Genomic DNA, 22,342 nt, shown 5'->3' with positions numbered 1-22,342 from the left:
AAGGAAAATGAACTGTTGGAAGGCTAGGCTCAGCCGTTATCGATGCCACAGGAGGCTGCAACTGGGCGGAAAGAGGAACATGCTGTAGTGTTTCAATCACACTGTGAATTCAATGTACCATACAAATGCTTTCACAATCCCATTAACAAACCGCCGAGACTCTCACACAACAATTGTTCTAAATTTGCAATAAAACCTGTTTTTTTGAGCGGCACGGTGGCGCAGCGGTAGAGCCACTGCCTTACGGCATTCACAGTGCTTGAGACCCGTGCTCATCCCAACTACGGGTGCTTGTCTGTACGGAGTTTGTACTTTCTCTCCGTGACTTGCGTGGGTTTTCGCCGCGATCTTCAGTTACCTTCTGCACCCCAAAGCCATACATAGAAACATAGAAATTAGGTGCAGGAGTAGGCCATTCGGCTCTTCGAGCCTGCACCGCCATTCAATATGATCATGGCTGATCATCCAACTCAGTATCCCGTACCTGCCTTCTCTCCATACCTCTCTTAGCCACAAGGGCCACATCTAACTCCCTCTTAAATATAGCCAATGAACTGGCCTCAACTACCCTCTGTGGCAGAGTGTTCCAGAGATTCACCACTCTCTGAGTGAAAAAAGTTCTTCTCATCTCGGTTTTAAAGGATTTCCCCCTTATCCTTAAGCTGTGACCCCTTGTCCTGGACTTCCCTAACATCGGGAACAATCTTCCTGCATCTAGCCTGTCCAACCCCTTAAGAATTTTGTAAGTTTCTATAAGATCCCCTCTCAATCTCCTAAATTCTAGAGAGTATAAACCAAGTCTATCCAGTCTTTCTTCATAAGACAGTCCTGACATCCCAGGAATCAGTCTGGTGAACCATCTCTGCACTCCCTCTATGGCAAACGGGTTTGGAGTTTAATTGGCTTGGTATAAATGTATAAATGTTAAAAGAAAATAGCCGCTAGTGTGTGTAGAGTAGTGGTATTGTGCGGTGATTGCAGGTCGGCGCAGATTTGTAGGGCCAAAGGGCTTGTTTTTGTACTGTATCTCCAAACTAAACTAAACAAAGCTGTTGGCATCATCATGAATAATGCAGTAAATATGAAATATTTACTTGGATGGTGATTGAGATGCTGGAGTAACTCAGCGGGACAGGCAGCATCTCTGGAGAGAAGGAATGGTGACATTTCTTCAGTCTGAAGAAGGGTCTCGAACCCGAAACGTCACCCATTCCTTCTCTCCAGAGATGCTGCCTGCCCTGCTGAGTTACTCCAGCATTTTATGTCTATCTTCAGTTTAAACCAGCATCTGCAGTTCTCTCCTCCACATGGTAATTGAGAATTGGATTTACATCACAGAATATTATACAACTCAAAATGTTATTGTAGATACAAAAAGGTTATTAATTACCCTATATGCTAATTCTACCACTCACATCTTAAAGTTAATCACAGCTGACATTTGCACAGCTGAGCCCCCCTGTTTCCTCAGTGTATAACCAGCATCTGCAGTTCCTTCCTACACAAGTTGTCACAGAACAAATTCCGATTCAACCCACGTTTCCATAGTAACTGGCCTTGGCAATTATTACATATTTCCAGGTAACAAAATTGATATTTGAACAAATTCTTACTCCTGAGAATGAGACAATTTCCTTTTGGTGTTGAATAACTTTTGATGCTATTTCCATTTTCATGAGCACAAGGAGAGAAGTTGCTAGAATTTGCTCCAATTGCCAATCTAAGCCACAATGTTATGTGCTCAGTATTCAAACACAAGCACAATATTTCCAACTCTTTCCCTACCTTCAGCAGATCTTGTTGATACTAGAACAAATATTCCGGAATTCCTGTGAAGGCGATAAAGAGGGGAGGCGCAGTGGAGCGGGATATTGGGAGCTCCCGTGTTGGCGGTGTGGAGGGGAACTGTGAGGATCTGGCTCAAGAGGCTACAGGGAGGATGCTGAGTGAAGGACTAAACAGAGGGTCATATTCTGTTCATGTTTGTTGTGGTTTTTGATGGAGCAGTCTGTGCCTTTATTTCCTGTTCTCCTCTGCTCAGCCTCCTTGCTGAAGCTTATTGAGCCAAAGTCTCACACTTACCACCAACACGGCACTTCTCCTCGACACGGCCCCATTCCCAAAATTGCCTTCTTCTTAGTGGTTGCTAAAGGGCCTGTCCCACTTTCACGACTTCTACCAAGTTTGCCCTTGACTCATACTCGCAGCATGGCCATCACGAAGTCGTAGGAGGTCGTAGGCACTCGTGGCATCGAGTAGGTCAGGGCGTTTTTTCTAGCCTGATGATCAGATTCAGATTCAGATCAGATTCAATTTTAGTTGTCATTGTCAGTGTACAGTACAGAGACAACGAAATGCATTATGAAAAATGTCCACGAGTAAAAAAGGTCATGAATTAGGTCGTGAAAGTGGGACAGGCCTTTTAATTAGCTCATTTTGATAGCTCAACTAATCCAATGCCTGGTGCAGAACAGTAGAGTTGCTGCCTTACAGTGCCAGAGACTCGTGTTCGATCCTGACTATGGGTACTTGTCCATACGGAATTTGTACCTTCTCCCCATGACCTGCGTGGGTTTTCTCCAGGATCTAAAGTTTCCTCCCACACTCCAAAGTCGTACAGGTTTATAGGGTAGGAAGGAACTGCAGATGTTGGTTTAAACCGAAGATAGACACAAAAAGCTGGAATAACTCAGCGGGTTAGACAACATCTCTGGAGAAAGGGAATAGGTGACGTTTCGGGTCGAGACCCTTCCTCAGACTGGAGGTCAGGGGATGGGAAACAAGAGATATATACAGTAATATAGAGAAATATAGAAATTCATATCACCGTCTACATCTCATGTTTGTTCCCCTTACCCAGGTTTGTAGAGTAGTTGGCTTGGTATAAATGTAAATTGTCCAGAGTTAGTGCGCGGGGATCGCTGGCCTGTGCGGACTCGATGGGCTGAAGGGCCTGCTTCCGCGCTGTATCTCTAAACTAAGACTAAAAGCCTGCCGTTGAAATCTACAGCTCTGCTCAGACACTGAAATACACTAACTTTTAAGGAAGCATTTTGGGAAATCACAGCGGGGCAGGACCTTCACAGTGAATGGAAGGGCCCAGCCCCGGTGTGTTGTCGAGCAGAGGAATCTAGGAGCACCACTACATAGTTCCTGGCATCACAGGGAGAAATTAGGTAAGTTGGGATGTTGTGTCACATAACCATTATAATATGCTTTTAAAATATTTTTTTAATGACTTAACCACTTTAACTTCCCTTCCCACACTAATCTTTCTGTCCTGGGCCTCCGTCATTGCCAGAATGAAGTCACACGCAAATTGTAGGAACAGCATCTCATATTTTGCTTGGGCAGCTTACAACCTCCTTACAATTCCCTTTCTCCCCGTTACAATCAGTCTGAAGAAAGATCCCAACCCGAAACGACACCTATCCATTTTCTCCAGCGATGCTGCCTGACTTATTTACTCCAGCATTTTGTGCCTAACTTAGGTTTAAACCAGCATCTGCAATTCCTTATTATTATAGGATCATAGTCACACGTTGTGGAAACAGGCCCTTCGACCCAACCTGCCCACACCCACCCAATATGTCCCATCTACACTAGTTCCACTGACCTGTGTTTGGCTCATATCTCTCTAAACCTGTCCTATCCATGTACTTGTCTAATTGATTGAACCTGCCACAATTACCTGTAGGTCGGTAGTTGAGGGAGGTACCATAACAACATTTATGAGACATTTGGACAGATACATGGACAGGAAAGGTTCAGTGAAAAATGGGCCCATTGCAGGCAAGTGGGACTAACATAAGTGGAGCATCTTGATTAGCATGGGCAGGTTGGGCCAAAGGGCCTGTTTCCACACTCTATGACTCTATAAATAATGAATACTATTTATCCATTTGCAGAAGGTTAAAATTTCTAGTCCCTTTATTTCCAAGCTAAAAGGCGGGGCCTGTTTTTAAGAGCAGGGGCTAAAGTTTTGGTAAAATTCTTCTTGGAAAAAGTGGCCTCGTGATCAGGGTTTTTCCGTATATATGGACAATCTTACAGTGGGCCAGCCTGTCCCCTGAGTGAACAGAAATGTGTCCTCAACAATCATGATTCAGATTTAGTGGTAAACCCTTTATAGGTATACATTTTATCAGCCAATACGCTTCCATATCAGCATTTAAATAAAAATAAAACACATCAATTATTCAAACTGGCGAAGATCTCCATTGCTTATTTTACCATGAATTTACATAATGTGCTAATTTAAGATAATGAGCTAGTGATGGAGCATTAACTCTGCTGAGTCCCACAAAGACCCCCAGGTGCGGAAATCTACCGGTGCCCAAAATGGCAGAGCTGAATCCTGGAAACTAATCCACTCTCCACTGAGAGCAGACTTTGCTGCTAGTTTGAAATTTATTTTGTCTACTGGTGGTGTAGCAGTCGAGCTGCTGCCTGTCAGTGCCAGAGACCCAGCTTCAATCCTAACCATGGGTGCTTGTCTGTACGGAGTTTGTACGTTCTCCCTGTGACCTGCGAGGGTTTTCTCCGAGATCTTTGGTTTCCCCCCACACTCCAAAGACGTACAGGTTTGTAGGTTAATTGGCTAGGTATGAAGGTAAATTGTCCCTAGTGTGTGTTGGGTAGTGTCAGTGTGCGGGGATCGCTGGTCGGTGCGGAATCGATGGGCCGAAGGGCCTATTTCCGCGCTCTAGCTCTAGAACTAAAAATTAAAAACTACTTTTCATTCTCCGAGATCTTTGATTTCCTCCCACACTCAAAAGACATACGGGTTTGTAGGTTAATTGGCTTGGTGTAAATGTAAAATGGTATGGAAAGCGAATGGTATGTTAGCATTCATAGCAAAAGGATTTGAGTATAGGAGCAGGGAGGTTCTACTGCAGTTGTACAGGGTCTTGGTGAGACCACACCTGGAGTATTGCGTACAGTTTTGGTCTCCAAATCTGAGGAAGGACATTATTGCCATAGAGGGAGTGCAGAGACGGTTCACCAGACTGATTCCTGGGATGTCAGGACCGTCTTATGAAGAAAGACTGGATAGACTTGGTTTATACTCTCTAGAATTTAGGAGATTGAGAGGGGATCTTATAGAAACTTACAAAATTCTTAAAGGGTTGGACAGGCTAGATGCAGGAAGATTGCTCCCGATGTTGGGGAAGTCCAGGACAAGGGGTCACAGCTTAAGGATAAGGGGGGAAATCCTTTAAAACCGAGATGAGAAGAACTTTTTTCACACAGAGAGTGGTGAATCTCTGGAACTCTCTGCCACAGAGGGTAGTCGAGGCCAGTTCATTGGCTATATTTAAGAGGGAGTTAGATGTGGCCATTGTGGCTAAGGGGATCAGAGGGTATGGAGAGAAGGCAGGTACGGGATACTGAGTTGGATGATCAGCCATGATCATATTGAATGGCGGTGCAGGCTCGAAGGGCCAAATGGCCTACTCCTGCACCTAATTTCTATGTTTGTTTCTATGTAAAATTGTCCCTAGTGTGTGTGTGGGGCTAGTGTTAGTGTGTGCGGGGATCGCTGGTCGATGTGGACCCGTGGGCCGAAGGGCCTGTTTCCGTGCTGTATCTCTAAACTAAACTAAACCTGCCCTGACCAACTTTCAGCAAGAAGGAACAGCATTCCACCAGAAAATATTATTGCCCTGACAAAATGAGATACGATTTTTTTCCAATCATTCCCAGCAAAGCTTGGGAGATAAATCTACTTTGAATAATAGTCAGACAGCATTGAAACAACCTTCTATGATTCATACCCAGAAACCATACAGAAAGAATGATAGGTAGACAAAAATGCTGGAGAAACTCAGCGGGTGAGACAGCATTTTTGGAGCAAAGGAAGTAGGCAACGTTTCGGGCCGAAATGTTGCCTATTTCCTTCCCTCCACAGATGCTGCCTCACCCACTGAGTTTCTCCAGCACTTTTGTCTACCTTCGATTTTCCAGCATCTGCAGTTCCTTCTGGACCCCCATCCACATTAACGGGACGGAGGTGGAACGTGTTTCCAGCTTCAGGTTTCTGGGGGTCAACATCTCCGATGACCTCTCTTGGACCTACAATACCTCAACACTGGCCAAGAAGGCTCACAAGTGTCTCTTCTTCCTGAGGAGACTGAAGAAGGTCCATCTGTCTCCTCAGATCCTGGTGAACTTCTACCACTGCACCATCGAGAGCATCCTTACCAACTATATCACAGTATGGTATGGCAACTGCTCTGTCTCCGACCGGAAAGCACTGTAGAGGGTGGTGAAAATTGCCCAACGCATCACCGGTTCCTCACTCCCCTCCATTGAGTCTGTCCAAAGCAAGCGTTGTCTGCAAAGGGCGCTCAGCATCGCCAAGGACTGCTCTCACCCCAACCATGGACTGTTTACCCTCCTACCATCCGGGAGGTGCTACAGGTCTCTCCGTTGCCGAACCACCAGGTCGAGGAACAGCTTCTTCCCGGCGGCTGTTACACTACTCAACACTGTACCTCGGTGACTGCCAATCAACCCCCCCCCCCCCCCCCCCCCCCCCCCCCCTCCTCCCACCAGGACAAAAAAGGAAAAAAAAAAAATATTATGACTGTATGCACGTAAATAGATTTATTTATTGCTCATATTCTATGTCGCTCTTCCAGGGAGATGCTAACTGCATTTCTTTGTCTCTGTACTGTACACTGACAATGACAATACAGTTGAATCTGAATCTGAATTAAACAGGAAGAATGGTACATTTCTGAATTAGTTTGGTATAATACTTGGAGTATAAGAGCATGGTAAAGGTAATCAAAAAGATATTACAAATTTAAAATGAAAGCAGACGATGTGAAAAGCTCAGTCGCTCTGACAGCATCTGCGGAAGGAGAAACAATCAACATTGCAGGTGAAAGACTATGATCGGAATGTTCTGTGTTGTTGAGGTGTAAAGCCACGTGACCACACTTGTCAAAATCTTCCATCACCCTGCTGATGACTTATGGGCCGGTCCCACTTACGTGACTTTTTGGGCGACTGCCGGCACTCGTCATAGGTTTGTTGCTGGTCGCCGGAAATTTTAAACATGTTGAAAATTCAGCGGCGACCAGATAGGCGATATGACTTTAGGCGACTGAGATGATGACTCATGCCCATGCAGGCGATAACCTGGGGACATGTGAAGCCAGTATGGGCGTGAGTAGTCGCCCAGAGAGTGGTACCTTGTTCTGGTTGCCGCTGGATTTTCTGCATGTTGAAAATTTTCAGCGACCTGTAACGACCTTTGACGAGTACCGCCAGTCGCCGAAAAAGTCGCATAAGTGGGACAGGCCCATAAAAGTAATCTCATTTAGTGCCAGTTTAGTTTAGTTTAGTTTAGAGATACAGCACGGAAAGAGGCTCTTCGGCCCACCAAGTCTGCTCTGACCAACGATCCCCGCACGCTGATACTATACTACACACACTAGGGATAATTTACACATTCGACACACCGAGCCAATTAATCTACAAACCTGTACGTCTTTGGAGTGTGGGAGGAAACTGAAGATCTCGGAGAAAACCCACGGGGAGAACGTGCAAACTCCGTACAGACAGCACCTATAGTCTGAATCGAACCCGGGTCTCTGGTGTTGCAAGCACTGTAAGGCAGCAACTCTACAGCTGCGCCACCATGCCAGGTTAGTACGCTGGATTGAATTTGTTTTGCATTTTGTGACGTGCCTGGGAAATGTTTCACTTTCCGATTCAGATTCAGATTCAATTTTAATTGTCATTGTCAGTGTACAGTACAGAGACAACGAAATGCATTTAGCATCTCCCTTGAAGAGCGACATAGCAAACGATTTGAATAAAAAAATAATAATAAGTGTCCGGGGGGGGGGGGTGATTGGCAGTCACCGAGGTACGTTGTTTAGTAGAGTGACAGCCGCCGGAAAGAAGCTGTTCCTCGACCTGCTGGTTTGGCAACGGAGAGACCTGTAGCGCCTCCCGGATGGTAGGAGGGTAAACAGTCCATGGTTGGGGTGAGAGCCGTCCTTGGCGATGCCGAGCGCCCTCCGCAGACAGCGCTTGCTTTGGACAGACTCAATGGAGGGGAGCGTGGAACCGGTGATGCGTTGGGCAATTCCCTGTCTGTCCTTTCCGTGCTAATTCCCAGATGGAAGGAGAAATAAAGCAGTGGGAAGATTAAGGTTTAGGGGATGGCAGCTGAAAGCAAAGATACCGACGGAGTAATGATTAAAACTAAAAATGAACATAGATATCGATATAGAAATAGGTGCAGGAGAAATAGGCCATTCGGCCCTTTGATCCAGCACCACCATTCAGTATGATCATGGCTAATCGTCCAAAATCAGTTCCTGCTTTCTCCCCATATCCCTTGATTCCCTTAGCCCTAAGAGCTAAATCTAGCTCTCTCTTAAAAATGGGCGACACTGTGATTTTCATACTTCTGCGTGTGAAAAGACCTGTGAAGAGGGTTTGATTATTCAATGCTTCAAGGTTCTTGATCTGGAGCAGATAGCAAATGTTACCTGCAATGTCATCAATTAAGTCCCGTTACTATCATCAAACCACTTTCATTTTCACAAGGGACCTATCCAATATTTACATATTGATTTATGTTAAATTATGTTCTGATGACTGGACGATGCTTTCAGCTATTTAAACAAATTATGTGCCTCATTACAAAAACATACCCAATTACTGCAAAGGCAGGGAGCTCTTGAAGATCAAATGGAAAATCGAGACGGAATCGAGTTTTAAATAAGGCAGTGATGGTTTCTGCAAAAGATGGGGGAGAGTTTGAATGTTATTAAATACTTAAGCACAGATGGGTAGTATTTATGTGGAGTAGGATGTTATTGTGGTTTCACAATGCACTCGGTTCTTTAATATACCTTCATCTTTGTTCCAGACAGCCAGCACGCGGAAAATAAAGGCACTAAAAGTAGCAGCAAAGAAGCCACGCCAGTAGTTTCTGACAGCAAAAAATGTTGATGTTACTTCAATACTGAAAAGAACACCTATTGGAAGGAATGCAGAACAAACCGATCAACACTTTTTATAAATTCACTGACATGGGATGACATTTAATTCTGTATTTTCTTTTTTTAAATATTTAATTTTTTCACATAAGAACAGAAAATAAAACATTCCAGGAAGAAAACAGCACACACATGAAATAAAATGGAAGGCAAGCATGTAGCTTGCCTTGGTTCAAGGACTACTGCACACATGCAAATCAAGTTGAGCAGCCACACAGCAGCACCAGAGAAGCACAACGTCACACATTGCCAACACTCAAATAAGGGACAGCTACAGACTGCTAACCTAAAAGCAATAACTGCAAAATCAGCACAAGCCACACAGTCACTATCTGTGGCCACAAGTCAGGATTACAATGATGTTTAAATGAGAATGGATTAAAAATACTGACTCTGCCCAAAGGAATTAAGAAATCTGTATAATAAATATATCATTGCTGTTGTTAATCTGCCAAAAAATGGAAAGAGGAAACGTGTCAGATAGAGAAAAGCAACATTAAACAGTGGCTAAATCATTCTATTCGTTCCGACTAAATAATCTTATACGGGGCAGTTTTACTTGACTAGTGTTTCTCAATTTTCTGAAAACTTGAAACTATAAAAGCTTTAATGTGTAAGCACACCTCCAGACACTTGTCCTTGCTCTTTGAGATGAACAACAGTTCACCTTATGCCTCTGTCCCACTTAGGAAGCCTGAACGGAAACCTCTGGAGACTTTGCGCCCCACCCAAGGTTTGGTGAAGATTTGAAGGTGGGTGGTTGCCGGAGGTTGCAGGTAGTAGAAGGTAAGACCTTCCACTACCTGCAACCTTCGGCAACCACCTTCAACCAAAGATTATAGAGCAGAGCAAGATAGACCACTCCTCCGAAATCCAATGGGTTGACATGTAGTACGTAACGGAACGTCACGGCCGCCATTTGTTGATGCCAAATGCGACATTTTTTGTAGCGGGGACAGACTCCACAGTTATACAATCTGCTCTTACATCAGGTCACAGGGAAAAGCAAAGATACTAGAGGCTCCTCTAGTATTTTGGGGGGAAGAGGACGTTTCCTCCACTCCTGAGTTGATCCAGGACGGATTCTCGGTCCTCCCGATACCAGATGAAGGCGGCCGGCAGGAGAGCCTCAAGCGTCTGCAGGTCGGCACTCCCGAGGGAGGCAGTAATGCTCCTCTAGTATCTTTGATGTAATCCGTTCCAAAGATTGATCCGTTCTATTATCTTTGGTGTAATCAGTGTTGTAGGGGCCAGTGTTTTATATAGCATCGATCACTTCACATATTTAGTTCATATTATGTAAATTTTATTAATATTATTGTAAATTGCTGCTCAATAAAATGGCGTCATGTCATACCCATGTCATACTAGGCTTTTTTCGCAGAGTGGCGCATCTTGCTCTGCTCTATAATCTTTGCCTTCAACTAGCATTGCAACCGGCTTCAACTAAAAAATTACCGATTTTTAAAACGGCAACCTATTTTTAGTCGCCGCCGGTTTTATATTTTTAGAAACATCGAAGAAGCAGAAACCACTTTCGACCATTAGGGAGACTGACAAAAACCTCCTGGGAACTGCACGGAAACCTTGGGTAGGGCGCAAAGTCTCCAGAGGTTTCCATTCAGGTTTCCTAAGTGGGACAGGGGCATTATTTTCCTGCAAGATTCTGTTTGACAGAAGCAAATTTGAATACTAAATGAAACAATTTCTCAGAATCTCTTATTCCCCTCTCCTCGTGAACACAGCTATATCTTCCTGTTTCAACGGGTTTCATTTTTCTCAGTTTCCAAATGCCAGTTTTCTAAAAATGATTGTTACCTTGACAACCTTGATCTGCACTCTATTGCAGACATCCCCTTTTTCTCTTTGTAAATCTCCTCACTTTTCCCCACTCAGATGGAGTGTTCATTACCTTTTCTCTCCGCCCTGATGCTGCCCATTCAGCTGAGTGCTTCTAGTATGTTTTGCTATTGTCTGGATTTCTAGCAATTGCCCAGTCTGAAGAAAGGTCTCGACCCAAAACATCACCCATTCCTTCTATCCAGAGATGCTTGCTGGCTGTACCGCTGAGTTACTCCAGCATTTTGTGTCTATCTTCCTATGCTAGACGTTTGCTATTTCTCCATGAAATCATTTGCCATGTTTCAGGCTTGAGACAAATATGAGAACACGGCCTAATCCCAAGAAATATTAAAAATCAAGAGCTGGTGTTTGCAGACGTGATAAAGTAGGTAGACAAAAGTGCTGGAGAAATTCAGCGGGTGCAGCAGCATCTATGGAACGAAGGAAATAGGCAACGTTTTGGGCCAAAACCCTTCTTCAGACTGATGTGGGTGGGAGGGAGATGAAAGGAGAAAGGAAGAGGAGGAGCCAGAGGGCTGAAGGAGAGCTGAGAAGGGGAGGAGACAGCAAGGGCTACAGGAAATTTGAGAATTCAATGTTTATGCCGCTAGGGTGCAGACTGCCCAATATGAGGTGCTGCTCCTCCAATTTCCGGGGGTGCTCACTCTGGCCATGGAGGAGGCCCAGGACAGAAAGGATGGATTCAGAATGGGAGGGGGAGTTGAAGTGCTGAGCCACAGGGAGATCAGGTTGGTTAATGCGGACCGAGCGGAGGTGTTCTGCGAAAACGATCACCAAGCCTATGCTTGGTCTCACAGAGCCTGATAATGTAGGTATTGGGATAAAATTATTCTTTTGGTTCCCAAGGCAGCATTCTTCCAATCCTTTAGTTTAGTTTAGTTTAGTTTAGTTTAGAGGTACAACGCGGAAACTGGCCCTTCAACCCACCGGGTCCGCACCGACCAGCGATCCCCGCACATTAACACTATTCCACACTATTCCACTCGGGACAATTTTTACATTTACCACGCCAAATAACATACAGACTTGTACGTTTTTGGTGTGTGGGAGGAATCATGCTAATAACTGGATAAGGAAAAACAGAATATCAAATATTTACTTCCACATAAATGTCCACTGTCTGTGTGCTAACCCCTTCAGAAATGTTATTTCCCGGAGTCTTTCGCATACAGCAGGCCTAACCATAACACAGTGAAATATATTTGCTATACATAGTTGCCAGACTGTGCGGTATGAAGTGGACATTTTCTGTTTTGCTCTTTGACTTCCCTGTCTATTTCCATTCTCAGCAGCAGCTTGGACCTTTGGAAGACACCTGCTGTTTCAGCTGCCCAGACCTTTATTCTAAGCCAGGTAAAATCCAATTGCAAAGACTATTTCTGTCCTTGAAAATAATTTTCCTTTCAACATGTTTTAGTCAAATTGGCGAGTGTATTGACATACGAGTTAATCTATGGCTCAGAACCATTACTTATTTTAGGAAATGTATAAAATGGATGCAAAATTGTTCATCGATCCCACCCCCCCCACCCCCCCGAAACTCAAATACAAATATTGCTGAGTGTTTGCTCTTTTTATAAAATTCAACAGTGAGACATAAAAACAAGTGATCCTGATCCTCTCTGATCCTCACTTCACTGTACCAATGAAAAAGAAACTGGTGAAAATGAGAAAAAAGACGGCATCTTCACTTTTGAGAGTGTAATTTTCACAATCATAACCACCTATGTCATTGAAACCTCTTTATTATACATTTTTAATACCTTATCCAAATAGAAATTCCTCCATAGGTCAATTTGTGCTCGACATAGAAACACGTATTTAATGATAAGCAGATTTTATATTTATATAAAAATATATTTTTGAATAAGAGCCTTATTCCCCGTGAAGTTTAAATTGTTGCATCTTACAAGGTGGATCTCATTAGGCAGCCAGGTTCTCTCTCTGAAGACGTAGTCAGATTTCATGTCAATGGAATCATTATTTTTACGTGTGTGAAACTGGAGACATGTGTTTTGGACAATTTCCCTTGGATGGTGAAACACAATGATCTTACCTCCTATCGGTGCGGCAAAGCAGCAGCCAACTCCAACAGCACAAGCAGCTGCTAGCATTTCAATGTTGCGGGATTCATTCTTTAAAATAAAGTACATAAAGTGCCAATTAAAATTTGATTAGTGACTGTGTCTGGGGTTATGGGGAGAAGGCAGGAGAATAGGGTTATGAGAGAGAGATAGATCAGCCAGGATTGGATAATAATAATAATAATAATAATAATCTTTATTTATATAGCACTTTTCAGCCAGGATTGGATGGCGGAAATAGACTTGATGGGCCGAATGGCATAATTCTGCTCCTATCACTTATGAGACAGTTTCTATCTCCCAACATGGAGACAGACTATCTTAAAAGAGGAAGAACGTTGTGATTCAAACTATTCCTTATTTAAACAATAGTGTGGAAAAGATCATTCATTATCTTAGTCATGCAGAAAAATCTAGGAATTAAAAAATAATAATTTTATTATTTACATGCTAACAGAAACTTTTAGTGGATTCACAGTGGAGTGTATATCTGGGGTGTATATGTACATCTTTGCTCTAAAAGCTTCCTTTGGCATTATTACATTATTTCAATTCATATCTTTATTATTAGTTATTTACAACAGTATATTTAGATATAATTTGCACATAATGCTTGAATGGTTCAGCAAAAGAATACATCCGAGTGCTTGCCAAAATATAGTGCAAATAAGCACATAACTTTTCACTGTAAATAGTGATGTGAGCTGAAATGAATAATAGCTAGATATAACCATATAACATATAACAATTACAGCACGGAAACAGGCCATCTTGACCCTTCTAGTCCGTGCCGAATACGTATTCTCCCCTAGTCCCATACACCTGCGCTCAGACCATAACCCTCCATTCCTTTCCCGTCCATATAACTATCCAATTTATTTTTAAATGATAAAAACGAACCTGCCTCCACCACCTTCACTGGAAGCTCATTCCACACATCCACCACTCTCTGAGTAAAGAAGTTCCCCCTCATGTTACCCCTAAACTTCTGTCCCTTAATTCTCAAGTCATGTCCCCTTGTTTGAATCTTCCCTACTCTCAGTGGGAAAACCTTATCCACGTCAACTCTGTCTATCCCGCTCATCATTTTAAAGACCTCTATCAAGACCCCCTTAACCTTCTGCGCTCCAAAGAATAAAGCCCTAACTTGTTCAACCTTTCTCTGTAACTTAGTTGCTGAAACCCAGGCAACATTCTAGTAAATCTCCTCTGTACTCTCTCTATTTTGTTGACGTCCTTCCTATAATTAGGCGACCAAAATTGTACACCATACTCCAGAATTGGCCTCACCAATGCCTTGTACAATTTTAACATTACATCCCAACTTCTATACTCAATGCTCTGATTTATAAAGGCCAGCACACCAAAATATCATTGATCAGGATAATTTTCATTAATTGAGATATTATTCTGATACATATTTTTGTTTTTGAATGATACTTTTAATAGTCTTATCACCTATTTATTTATGCAGATTTCCACAAATCTTGGACTATTCAATATGATTCAAGATGAGAATGGAAACAGATGGATAGCCAAGGGGGGCTAATGTGAAGGCTGCTAGGACTGTTGACGGATTTAAATGATTATCTCAGAGGTAATGTTATTCCAGATAATATGTAAAGATATTGATGGTAAATGGGGTAATATTTGCTTCCTTGAACAAATCTGATGGTGGTTAAGGTTAGAGCTGATACGAATACAGAGCATGTTAAAATATGTAGAGCATAAAGATGCAGTACTTGTATTCATCATGATGTAAGTGCAGCTTGTCATGCTGACAGATTGCAAGATCACAACTGAACAGTTCAGGTTAGTGTGGTTCCTGTGACCTCCCATGCACAATACCATGCTGAATATGCAAAGACATTTTCAATTTGGGTAAACAGATCTTTACTTTTCTTGTGAGAATGGTATTCTTCTTTGTACAATGCTGGTTTAGTTTAGTTTAGATTCAGCATCCAAACAGGTCCTTCGGCCCATCGATTCTACCCCGATCAGCGATCCCCGCTTATTAACTCTATCCTACACTAAGCACAATTTTTTTTACTAATATATGCAAAGCCAATTAACCTACAAACCTGGGCGTCTTTAGATTGTGGGGGGGGAACTGAAGATCTTGGAGAAAACCCACGCAGGTCACGGGGAGAATGTAAAAACTGCATACAGACAGCACCCGTAGTCAGGATCGAACCCAGGTCTCTGGTGCTGTAAGCGCCGTAAGGCAGCAACTGTCACATGCTGAGAGAATGGAGCAGCTGGGCTTGTACACTCTGGAGTTTAGAAGGATGAGAGGGGATCTCATTGAAACATATAAGATTGTTAAGGGTTTGGACACGCTAGAGGCAGGAAACATGTTCCCGATGTTGGGGGAGGCCAGAACCAGGGGCCACAGTTTAAGAATAAGGAGTAAGCCATTTAGAACGGAGACGAGGAAACACTTTTTCTCACAGAGAGTGGTGTGTCTGTGGAATTCTCTGCCTCAGAGGGCGGTGGAGGCAGGTTCTCTGGATGCTTTCAAGAGAGAGCTGGATAGGGCTCTTAAAAATAGCGGAGTCAGGGGATATGGGTAGAAGGCAGGAACGGGGTACTGATTGGGGATGATCAGCCATGATCACATTGAATGGCGGTGCTGGCTCGAAGGGCCGAATGTCTATTGTCTATTAACTCTACCGCTGCGCCACCATGGCGTTGTAGTCTTGTAAATTTGACAGTGGATTTCCTAATCTGCAGTCATAATTTTGGCAGGCGATACATGGACACCTTTGGATAAGTGGCACATGATCACAAATGCTGATTTGCAGTGATCGCTACTGAGGATATAGTGGGAGGTAAGGAGCAGCCCTACAGGAATCCCATCATTCTGCAACACTGCCTCGGGAAGCACTCAGCTCTGGCGCGTTGAAATAAACAGATTGCTATTTATCTCTTCTAGGTGCCAATGTTATTGGAATTAGTAACAAACTGAATCTTAATACATTTGTAATTAATTAGTAATAGTTCTTACCATGAGCTTAATTTCTAAGCAAGAGTACATAATCAATCATTCAAAATACATAGCTTCAAACACGTAAATGTTTTTTTCCCCTTCACTAAAGAATTGGCAATATTGTTAAGTACTATAAGTACAATATTAAGTTAATTACTGTTACAGTATAGTGTGGGTTATAACTGCAGTGTTGTGTACTGGTGCAAGCTGTATAAACAGATTGCTATCCTGTATTAAGTCTGAATATCTGAGTATCAGACAGTGCTGGACACCATTCACCACAGTACAGACTATTCAAGCAGGTTGAAAAGAGGAGATGTGATCTTACATTTTACTATCAATTTTGAGAAATACCAGATCAAATTTTCCTCTGCAGATTGTCCACCTTATGTGGAACTCATCTTTCTGAACAAACCTTTAGCTCTGTACCATCAGTGGCCAAGTAACTGTTTAGTATTTCGAGATTGGATTCAATATCAACAGATGCATGGAAACAGGCCATTCGGCCCACCAAATCTATGCTGACCAATCACCCATTCACACTAGTTCTATGTATGGAACTAGGAAACCGGAGCACCTGGTGGAAACCCAAGCAGTCACAGGGAGAACATGCAAACTCCACACAGACAGTACCCACGGTCAGGATCGAGCCCACCTCCAGCTGCTCTACCACATTATTTACTAAAAAACAAAATACTCAATTGTGTATCCATCAAATGTTCCATAGTTTATCCACCTCAATCCATAGAAAATTGGCTTCTCAGACTGGAGGCCTGTGACTAGTGGTGTGCCTCAGGGTTCGGTGCTGGGCCCATTGCTGTTTATCATCTACATCAATGACTTGGATGAGAACATACAGATTAGCAAGTTTGCTGATGGTACAAAAATGGCTGGTGCAGATAGTGACGATAATTGTGAAAAATCGCAGCCGAATCTTGATCGATTGGCCAGGGGGCTTGAGGAATGGTTGATGGAATTTAATACAGAGAAATGTGAGGTGTTACATTTTGGGAAGTCTAACATGGGCAGGACCTACACAGTGTTTAAGAAGGAACTGCAGATGCTGGAAAATCGAAGGTAGACAAAAATGCTGGAGAAACTCAGCGGGTGCAGCAGCATCTATGGAGCGAAGGAAATAGGGCTGAAACGTTGCCTATTTCCCTCGCTCCATAGATGCTGCTGCACCCGCTGAGTTTCTCTAGCATTTTTGTCTACCCAGGACCTATACAGTGAATGGTAGGCCTCTGGGGAGTGTTGTAGAGCAGAGGGATCTAGGAGTGCAGGTGCATGGTTCCTTGAAAGTGGAGTCGCAGGTGGTCAAAAAGGATTTTGGCACATTGGTCTTCATCAGCCAGAGTATTGAGTACAGAAGGTGGGAGGTCATGTTGCAGTTGAATAAGATGTTGGTGAGGCCACATTTTGAGTATTGTGTTCAGTTCTGGGCATTGTGTTATAGGAAAGATGTTGTCAAGCTGGAAAGGGTACAGAGAAGATTTACGAGGATGTTGCCAGGACTAGAGGATCTGAGCTATAGGGAGAGGTTGAGTAGGCTGGGTCTCTATTCCATGGAGCACAAGAGGATGAGGGGAGATCTTATAGAGGTGTACAAAATCATGAGAGGAATAGATTGGGCAGATGCACAGAGTCCCTTGCTCAGAGTAGGGGAATCGAGGACCACAGCTTTAAGGTGAAGGTGAAAAGATTTAATAGGAATCTGAGGGGTATCTTTTTCACACGGTGGATGTATGGAACAAGCTGCCAGTGGAGGTAGTTGAGACAGGGATTCTCCCAGCATTTAAGAAAAAGTTAGACAGGTACATGGATAGAACTGGTTTGGAGGGATATAGACCAAAAGCGGGCAGATGGTACTAGTGTAGTTGGGACATGTTGGACGGTGTGGACAAGTTGGACCATGGCCCTGTTTCCACTCTGTATCACACTGGCATACATCGCCATTAAACTTTGCCCCTTTCACCTTAAAGCTATGCCTTCTCGTATTTGATTTTTCCAACCAAGGAAAACGATTCTGACTATCTACCCAGCTATGCCTCTCATAATTGTATCTATTTCTTTCACAGTACCTCCTTCAGTCTCCAGTGCCCTTGCTTAAGCTATCCTTTTAAATTAATATTATAATTTAATATCACATAAAACTCCCCTCTGGTCAATCTTCCAGATGCTCCTTATTCATGAGTTGCTGCAAAGTGATTGTCCAACTATTAACTAGCTTCTCTTTTCATTTTCCCTCCTCTTTATTCCCCACTCTGGCCTCATCACAACTCACTAATCATCGCAAAGAAAGGTGGCACACTGGCCCTGTGTAATTGTGCTGCCTTACAGTGCCAGACACCCTGGTTCCATCCTGACTACGGGTGCTGTCTGAATGTAGATTGTATGTTCTCCCTGGGTGCTCCTGTTTCCTCCCACGCTTCAAAGATGTACAGGTTTGTAGTTTAATTTAGTTTGGAGATACAGCGCAGTAACAATGGGAAAAGGAAAGGGCAAATGAACCTGGAAAATGTGGTGGAATGTCACGTTGGAGAGCTTGGATGAGAGAGAAAATAAAAGTCTACAACGGATGCACATAAAGTATAACATGGCTGTTTAGTGTAGAGATATAACGTGGAAGCAGGCCTTTCAGCCCACGATGACCAACAATCACCCCTACACTAGTTCTATGTTCTCCCAGTTTGGCATCCGATACATATGGGGTAATTTACAGAAGTCAATTAATGTACAAACTTGGATGTCTTTGGAACGTGGGAAGAAACTGGAGCAGCTGGAGAAACCCACTAGGTCACGGGGAGAATGTACAAACTCTGGTATGGTATTAATGTCCATGGCGCTGTAAGGCACAAATCTACCGCTGTACCACCGCTTGTTCCAATCAGTCTTTCTGACTGTCAAAAATTCTTACCTCGTAAATCCCACCAAAGAGTGACATGAATTTGCTCAGCAACGCAGCACACATACTTGCAATGTGAACAAAAGGTCCCTGCAGATCAAAGGAGGAAAAACAAAAAGTGAGATACGTATAAACATGACGTTATATTATATCTGGTCCATAAAGCTGAGGTCAACAGGGAACAAACTTGTTATTATTATGATCTAAACAAAACACAATTAGAGGCAATTTAATAATCCGATTAATGCACTGAAAATTGCCTCATAATTGTTTGCATGCTGTTTTCAAGTTTCATGTACACACCTCACGACAACAATTTATCACTCTTTCTAGTTTATCACCCCAACCCCATTTACTTTTCTCATGAAAGTGTGCAAAAAAATTGCAGATGCTGAAATTCTGAAATAAAAATAGAAAGTGACCGGCACACTCCACAGATCAAGCAGCATATGTGGAATATGAAACGGTTAACATTTCAGGTCAAAGACCCTTCTTCAGGACAATTTGAATTGAAGACTGAAGAAGGGTCCCTACCCAAGATGTCATCTAGTGAAGTTCTGCAGAGATTCTGATTGACCGACTGAGTAACTCTAGGTCTTTGTGGGTTTTGTTTGTACAGGAGCAACTGATTCCTTGTATCTCCTCCTTGTTTCTTAAAGTTGCAGACAGTGGGTGGGTGTGGGGGAGGGGAGGGGGCAGTGGGCAAAGAACATAGGGTTGGAGGGGTGGGAAATGAGGATCAGAGGAACTCCATACTTACAATATCTAGGCTGAGAGTTAACTATTAAATATAATGTTTGCCCATAGGGCCCTGGGGAATGTTGTGGACTAACGGGATCTAGGAGTACAAGTACATCGTTCCCTAAAAGTAGTGTTGCGTATAGATAGGGTGTGAAGGAGGCTTTTCAACGTTGGCCTTCATCAGTCAGGGAATTTAGTGTAGAAGTTAGGATGTCATGTCACAGTTGTATAAGGCGTTGGTGCGGCTGTGTTTTGGAGTGTTGTGTTCAGTTTTGGTCACCCTGTTTAACAAATATGGTCACCCTGTTTAACAAATATGGCATGAAGCTGGAAAAAGAATGGAGAAGTGTTATGAGAATGTAGAAAGGACTCAAGGGCCCGAGCTAAAAGGAGGGGTTGGGCAGGCTAGGACTTTATTATATGGAGATCAGGAGGATGAGGGTTGATCTTGTAGAGGCGTGTGAAATAATGAGGGGAATAGATAGATGATAGATTGCACAGAGGCTTTTTCCCCTAGGGTAGTGGAATCAAGAACTAGAGGGCTTAGAGTTGAGATAAGAGGGGAAACATTTAATACAAATCTGAAGGGCAACTTTTTCACTCAGATTGTGGTGGGTATGTGGAACGAGCTTCCAGAGGTAGTAGCTGACGAAGATACAATGAACACATTTAAAATGGGAGGGTTATGGTCTGAGCGCAGGTATATGGGACTAGGGGAGAATACGTGTTCGGCACGGACTAGAAGGGTCGAGATGGCCTGTTTCCGTGCTGTAATTGTTATATGGTTATTATATTATAAAAGACATTTGGACAGGTCCTTGGACAGGAGAGGTGTAGGGGACAGACACAAAAGGCTGGAGTAACTAAGCAGGAAGGCTCAGCAGCAAAACGTCACCTATTCTTTTTCTCCAGAGATGCAGCCTGACCCACTGAATTACTCCAGACTTTTGTGTCTGCCTTTGGTTTAAACCAGCATTTGCAGTTCCTCCCTACCCACTAGGTTTAGGGGAATATAGGCCAAACACGGGCAAATGGGATCATCTTAGATGGGGCATCTTGGTTGGCATGGACAAATTGGGCTGAAGAGTCAATTCCTGTGCTGCAGGACCCTAAGACATTGAATTGAGAAGTTAATAATCTCACATAGACACCAGGAGCAGACAAAGTACTGGGGCAACTCAGCATCTCTGGGGAACATGGACAGGTGACGTTGCAGGTTGCGACCCTTTTTCAGATTGATTGTGGGGGGGGGGAGGGGCAGAGAAAGCTGGAAAAAGGGTGAAGTAAGACAAGGCGTAGCAGGTAATAGGTGGACGCAGTCAAGGGGGGTGATGGTAGGCAGATGGTTGCATCAAATGCCAGAGATAAAAGCAGAAGATGCAACGAAGCAGAATGAATCTTCACACGTAAGAATCTGGGTATCCTGCACTGAATTAATATAAATATTTTGTGAGCAACTGAAATGGCAAATAGCACATTGACTTTTGCAAGGGGATATGAGGAGAAAACTAAAGACATCATGTTTTAATTATATGGGACATCGCGGTACTGTTGCTGCCTTACAGTGCCAGAGACAAGGGTTCAATCCTGACTACGGGTGCTTTCTGTATAGAGTCTGTACGTTCTCCCTGTGACCTGCGTGGGTTTTTCTCCGAGATCTTCGGTTTCCTCCCGCACTCCAAAGGCGTACATGTTTGTAGGTTAATTGGCTGGTTATGAACATAAAATAATCCCTAGTGTGTATAGGGCAGTGTTAATGTGCGGGGATCACTCATTGGTCGATGGGTCAAAGGGCCTGTTTCCGTGCTGTATCTTTAAACTAAACTTAACTATATGGCACTTTGATGACACTGCATCCAAAATAACTTTGAAATAGGCTGGTAAATCTTTGAAACTCTCTGCCCAAAAGACTTGGAAATCCAGTCGCTGAGTATAACACAGCAGAGATCCATAGATGTTTAGACATTAAAGAAGTAGAATTCCTTCCCTGGTTTTGAGATTGAAGATTGAAAAGACTAGGCTTGTATGCACTGGAGTTTAGAAGGATGAGGGGCGATCTTATAGAAACATATAGAATTATAAAAGGACTGGACAAGCTAGATGCAAGAAAAATGTTCCCAGTGTTGGGCGAGTACAGAACCAGGGGCCACAGTCTTAGAATAAAGGGGAGGCCATTTTATTCTGAGGTGAGAAACCCAGAGAGTTGTGAATTTATGGAACTCCCTGCCACAGAGGGCAGTGGAGGCCAAGTCACTGGATGGATTTAAGAGAGAGTTAGATAGAGCTCTAGGGGCTAGTGGAGGCAAGGGATATGGGGAGAAGGCAGGCACGGGTTATTGATTGGGGACGATTAGCCATGATTACAATGAATGGCGGTGCTGGCTTGAAGGGCCAAATGGCCTCCTCCTGCACCTATTTTCTATGTTTCTATGTTTTGCTACCAGCTGACATTGTGAAAAGTTCCTTCTTTTTCAGATGTGGTGCCCTTCATTTCCACCAGTGCTCTCAAAATAAATGCTCTTTCTTCTGGCCTTATACATATCTCTTTACTTTAAAGTTGGTGGGCCAAAGGGCCTGTTTCGGCATTATATCTCTGAAGTCTAAAGTAGACTAAACTCGAAAGCACAGAAACAGGTTAAGCCCATTGATTCCGTGCCTACCAGCAATCACCCCCGTACATTAACACTATCCTAAACCATGATAAAAATTGTCAATTTTTACTGAAGCCAATTAA

At 43.3% G+C, this 22,342-nt stretch overlaps 1 protein-coding gene across 2 annotated transcripts in view; it reads right to left on the bottom strand.

Annotated features, from left to right (window-relative positions):
- The window catches only part of LOC129703182 (chloride channel protein 2-like), a 496,183-nt gene that overhangs the window by 225,876 nt on the left and 247,965 nt on the right, over positions 1-22,342 (bottom strand). For both annotated transcript variants that reach the window (XM_055645357.1, XM_055645358.1), the window contains exons 6-9: positions 18,880-18,957; positions 12,946-13,024; positions 8,880-9,005; positions 8,679-8,763 (exon numbers count right to left, since the gene is read on the bottom strand). In XM_055645357.1, the coding sequence (XP_055501332.1) occupies positions 8,679-8,763; positions 8,880-9,005; positions 12,946-13,024; positions 18,880-18,957 (368 nt within the window). The remainder of the gene's footprint in view (positions 1-8,678; positions 8,764-8,879; positions 9,006-12,945; positions 13,025-18,879; positions 18,958-22,342) is intronic.

The sequence above is a fragment of the Leucoraja erinacea genome, chromosome 14, assembly GCF_028641065.1.
Source record: "Leucoraja erinacea ecotype New England chromosome 14, Leri_hhj_1, whole genome shotgun sequence".
In the NCBI taxonomy this organism is placed as follows: Eukaryota; Metazoa; Chordata; class Chondrichthyes; order Rajiformes; family Rajidae; genus Leucoraja; species Leucoraja erinaceus.
Note: the sequence above shows the minus strand (reverse complement) of the source record. Positions and strands in the feature narration are given on the sequence as shown.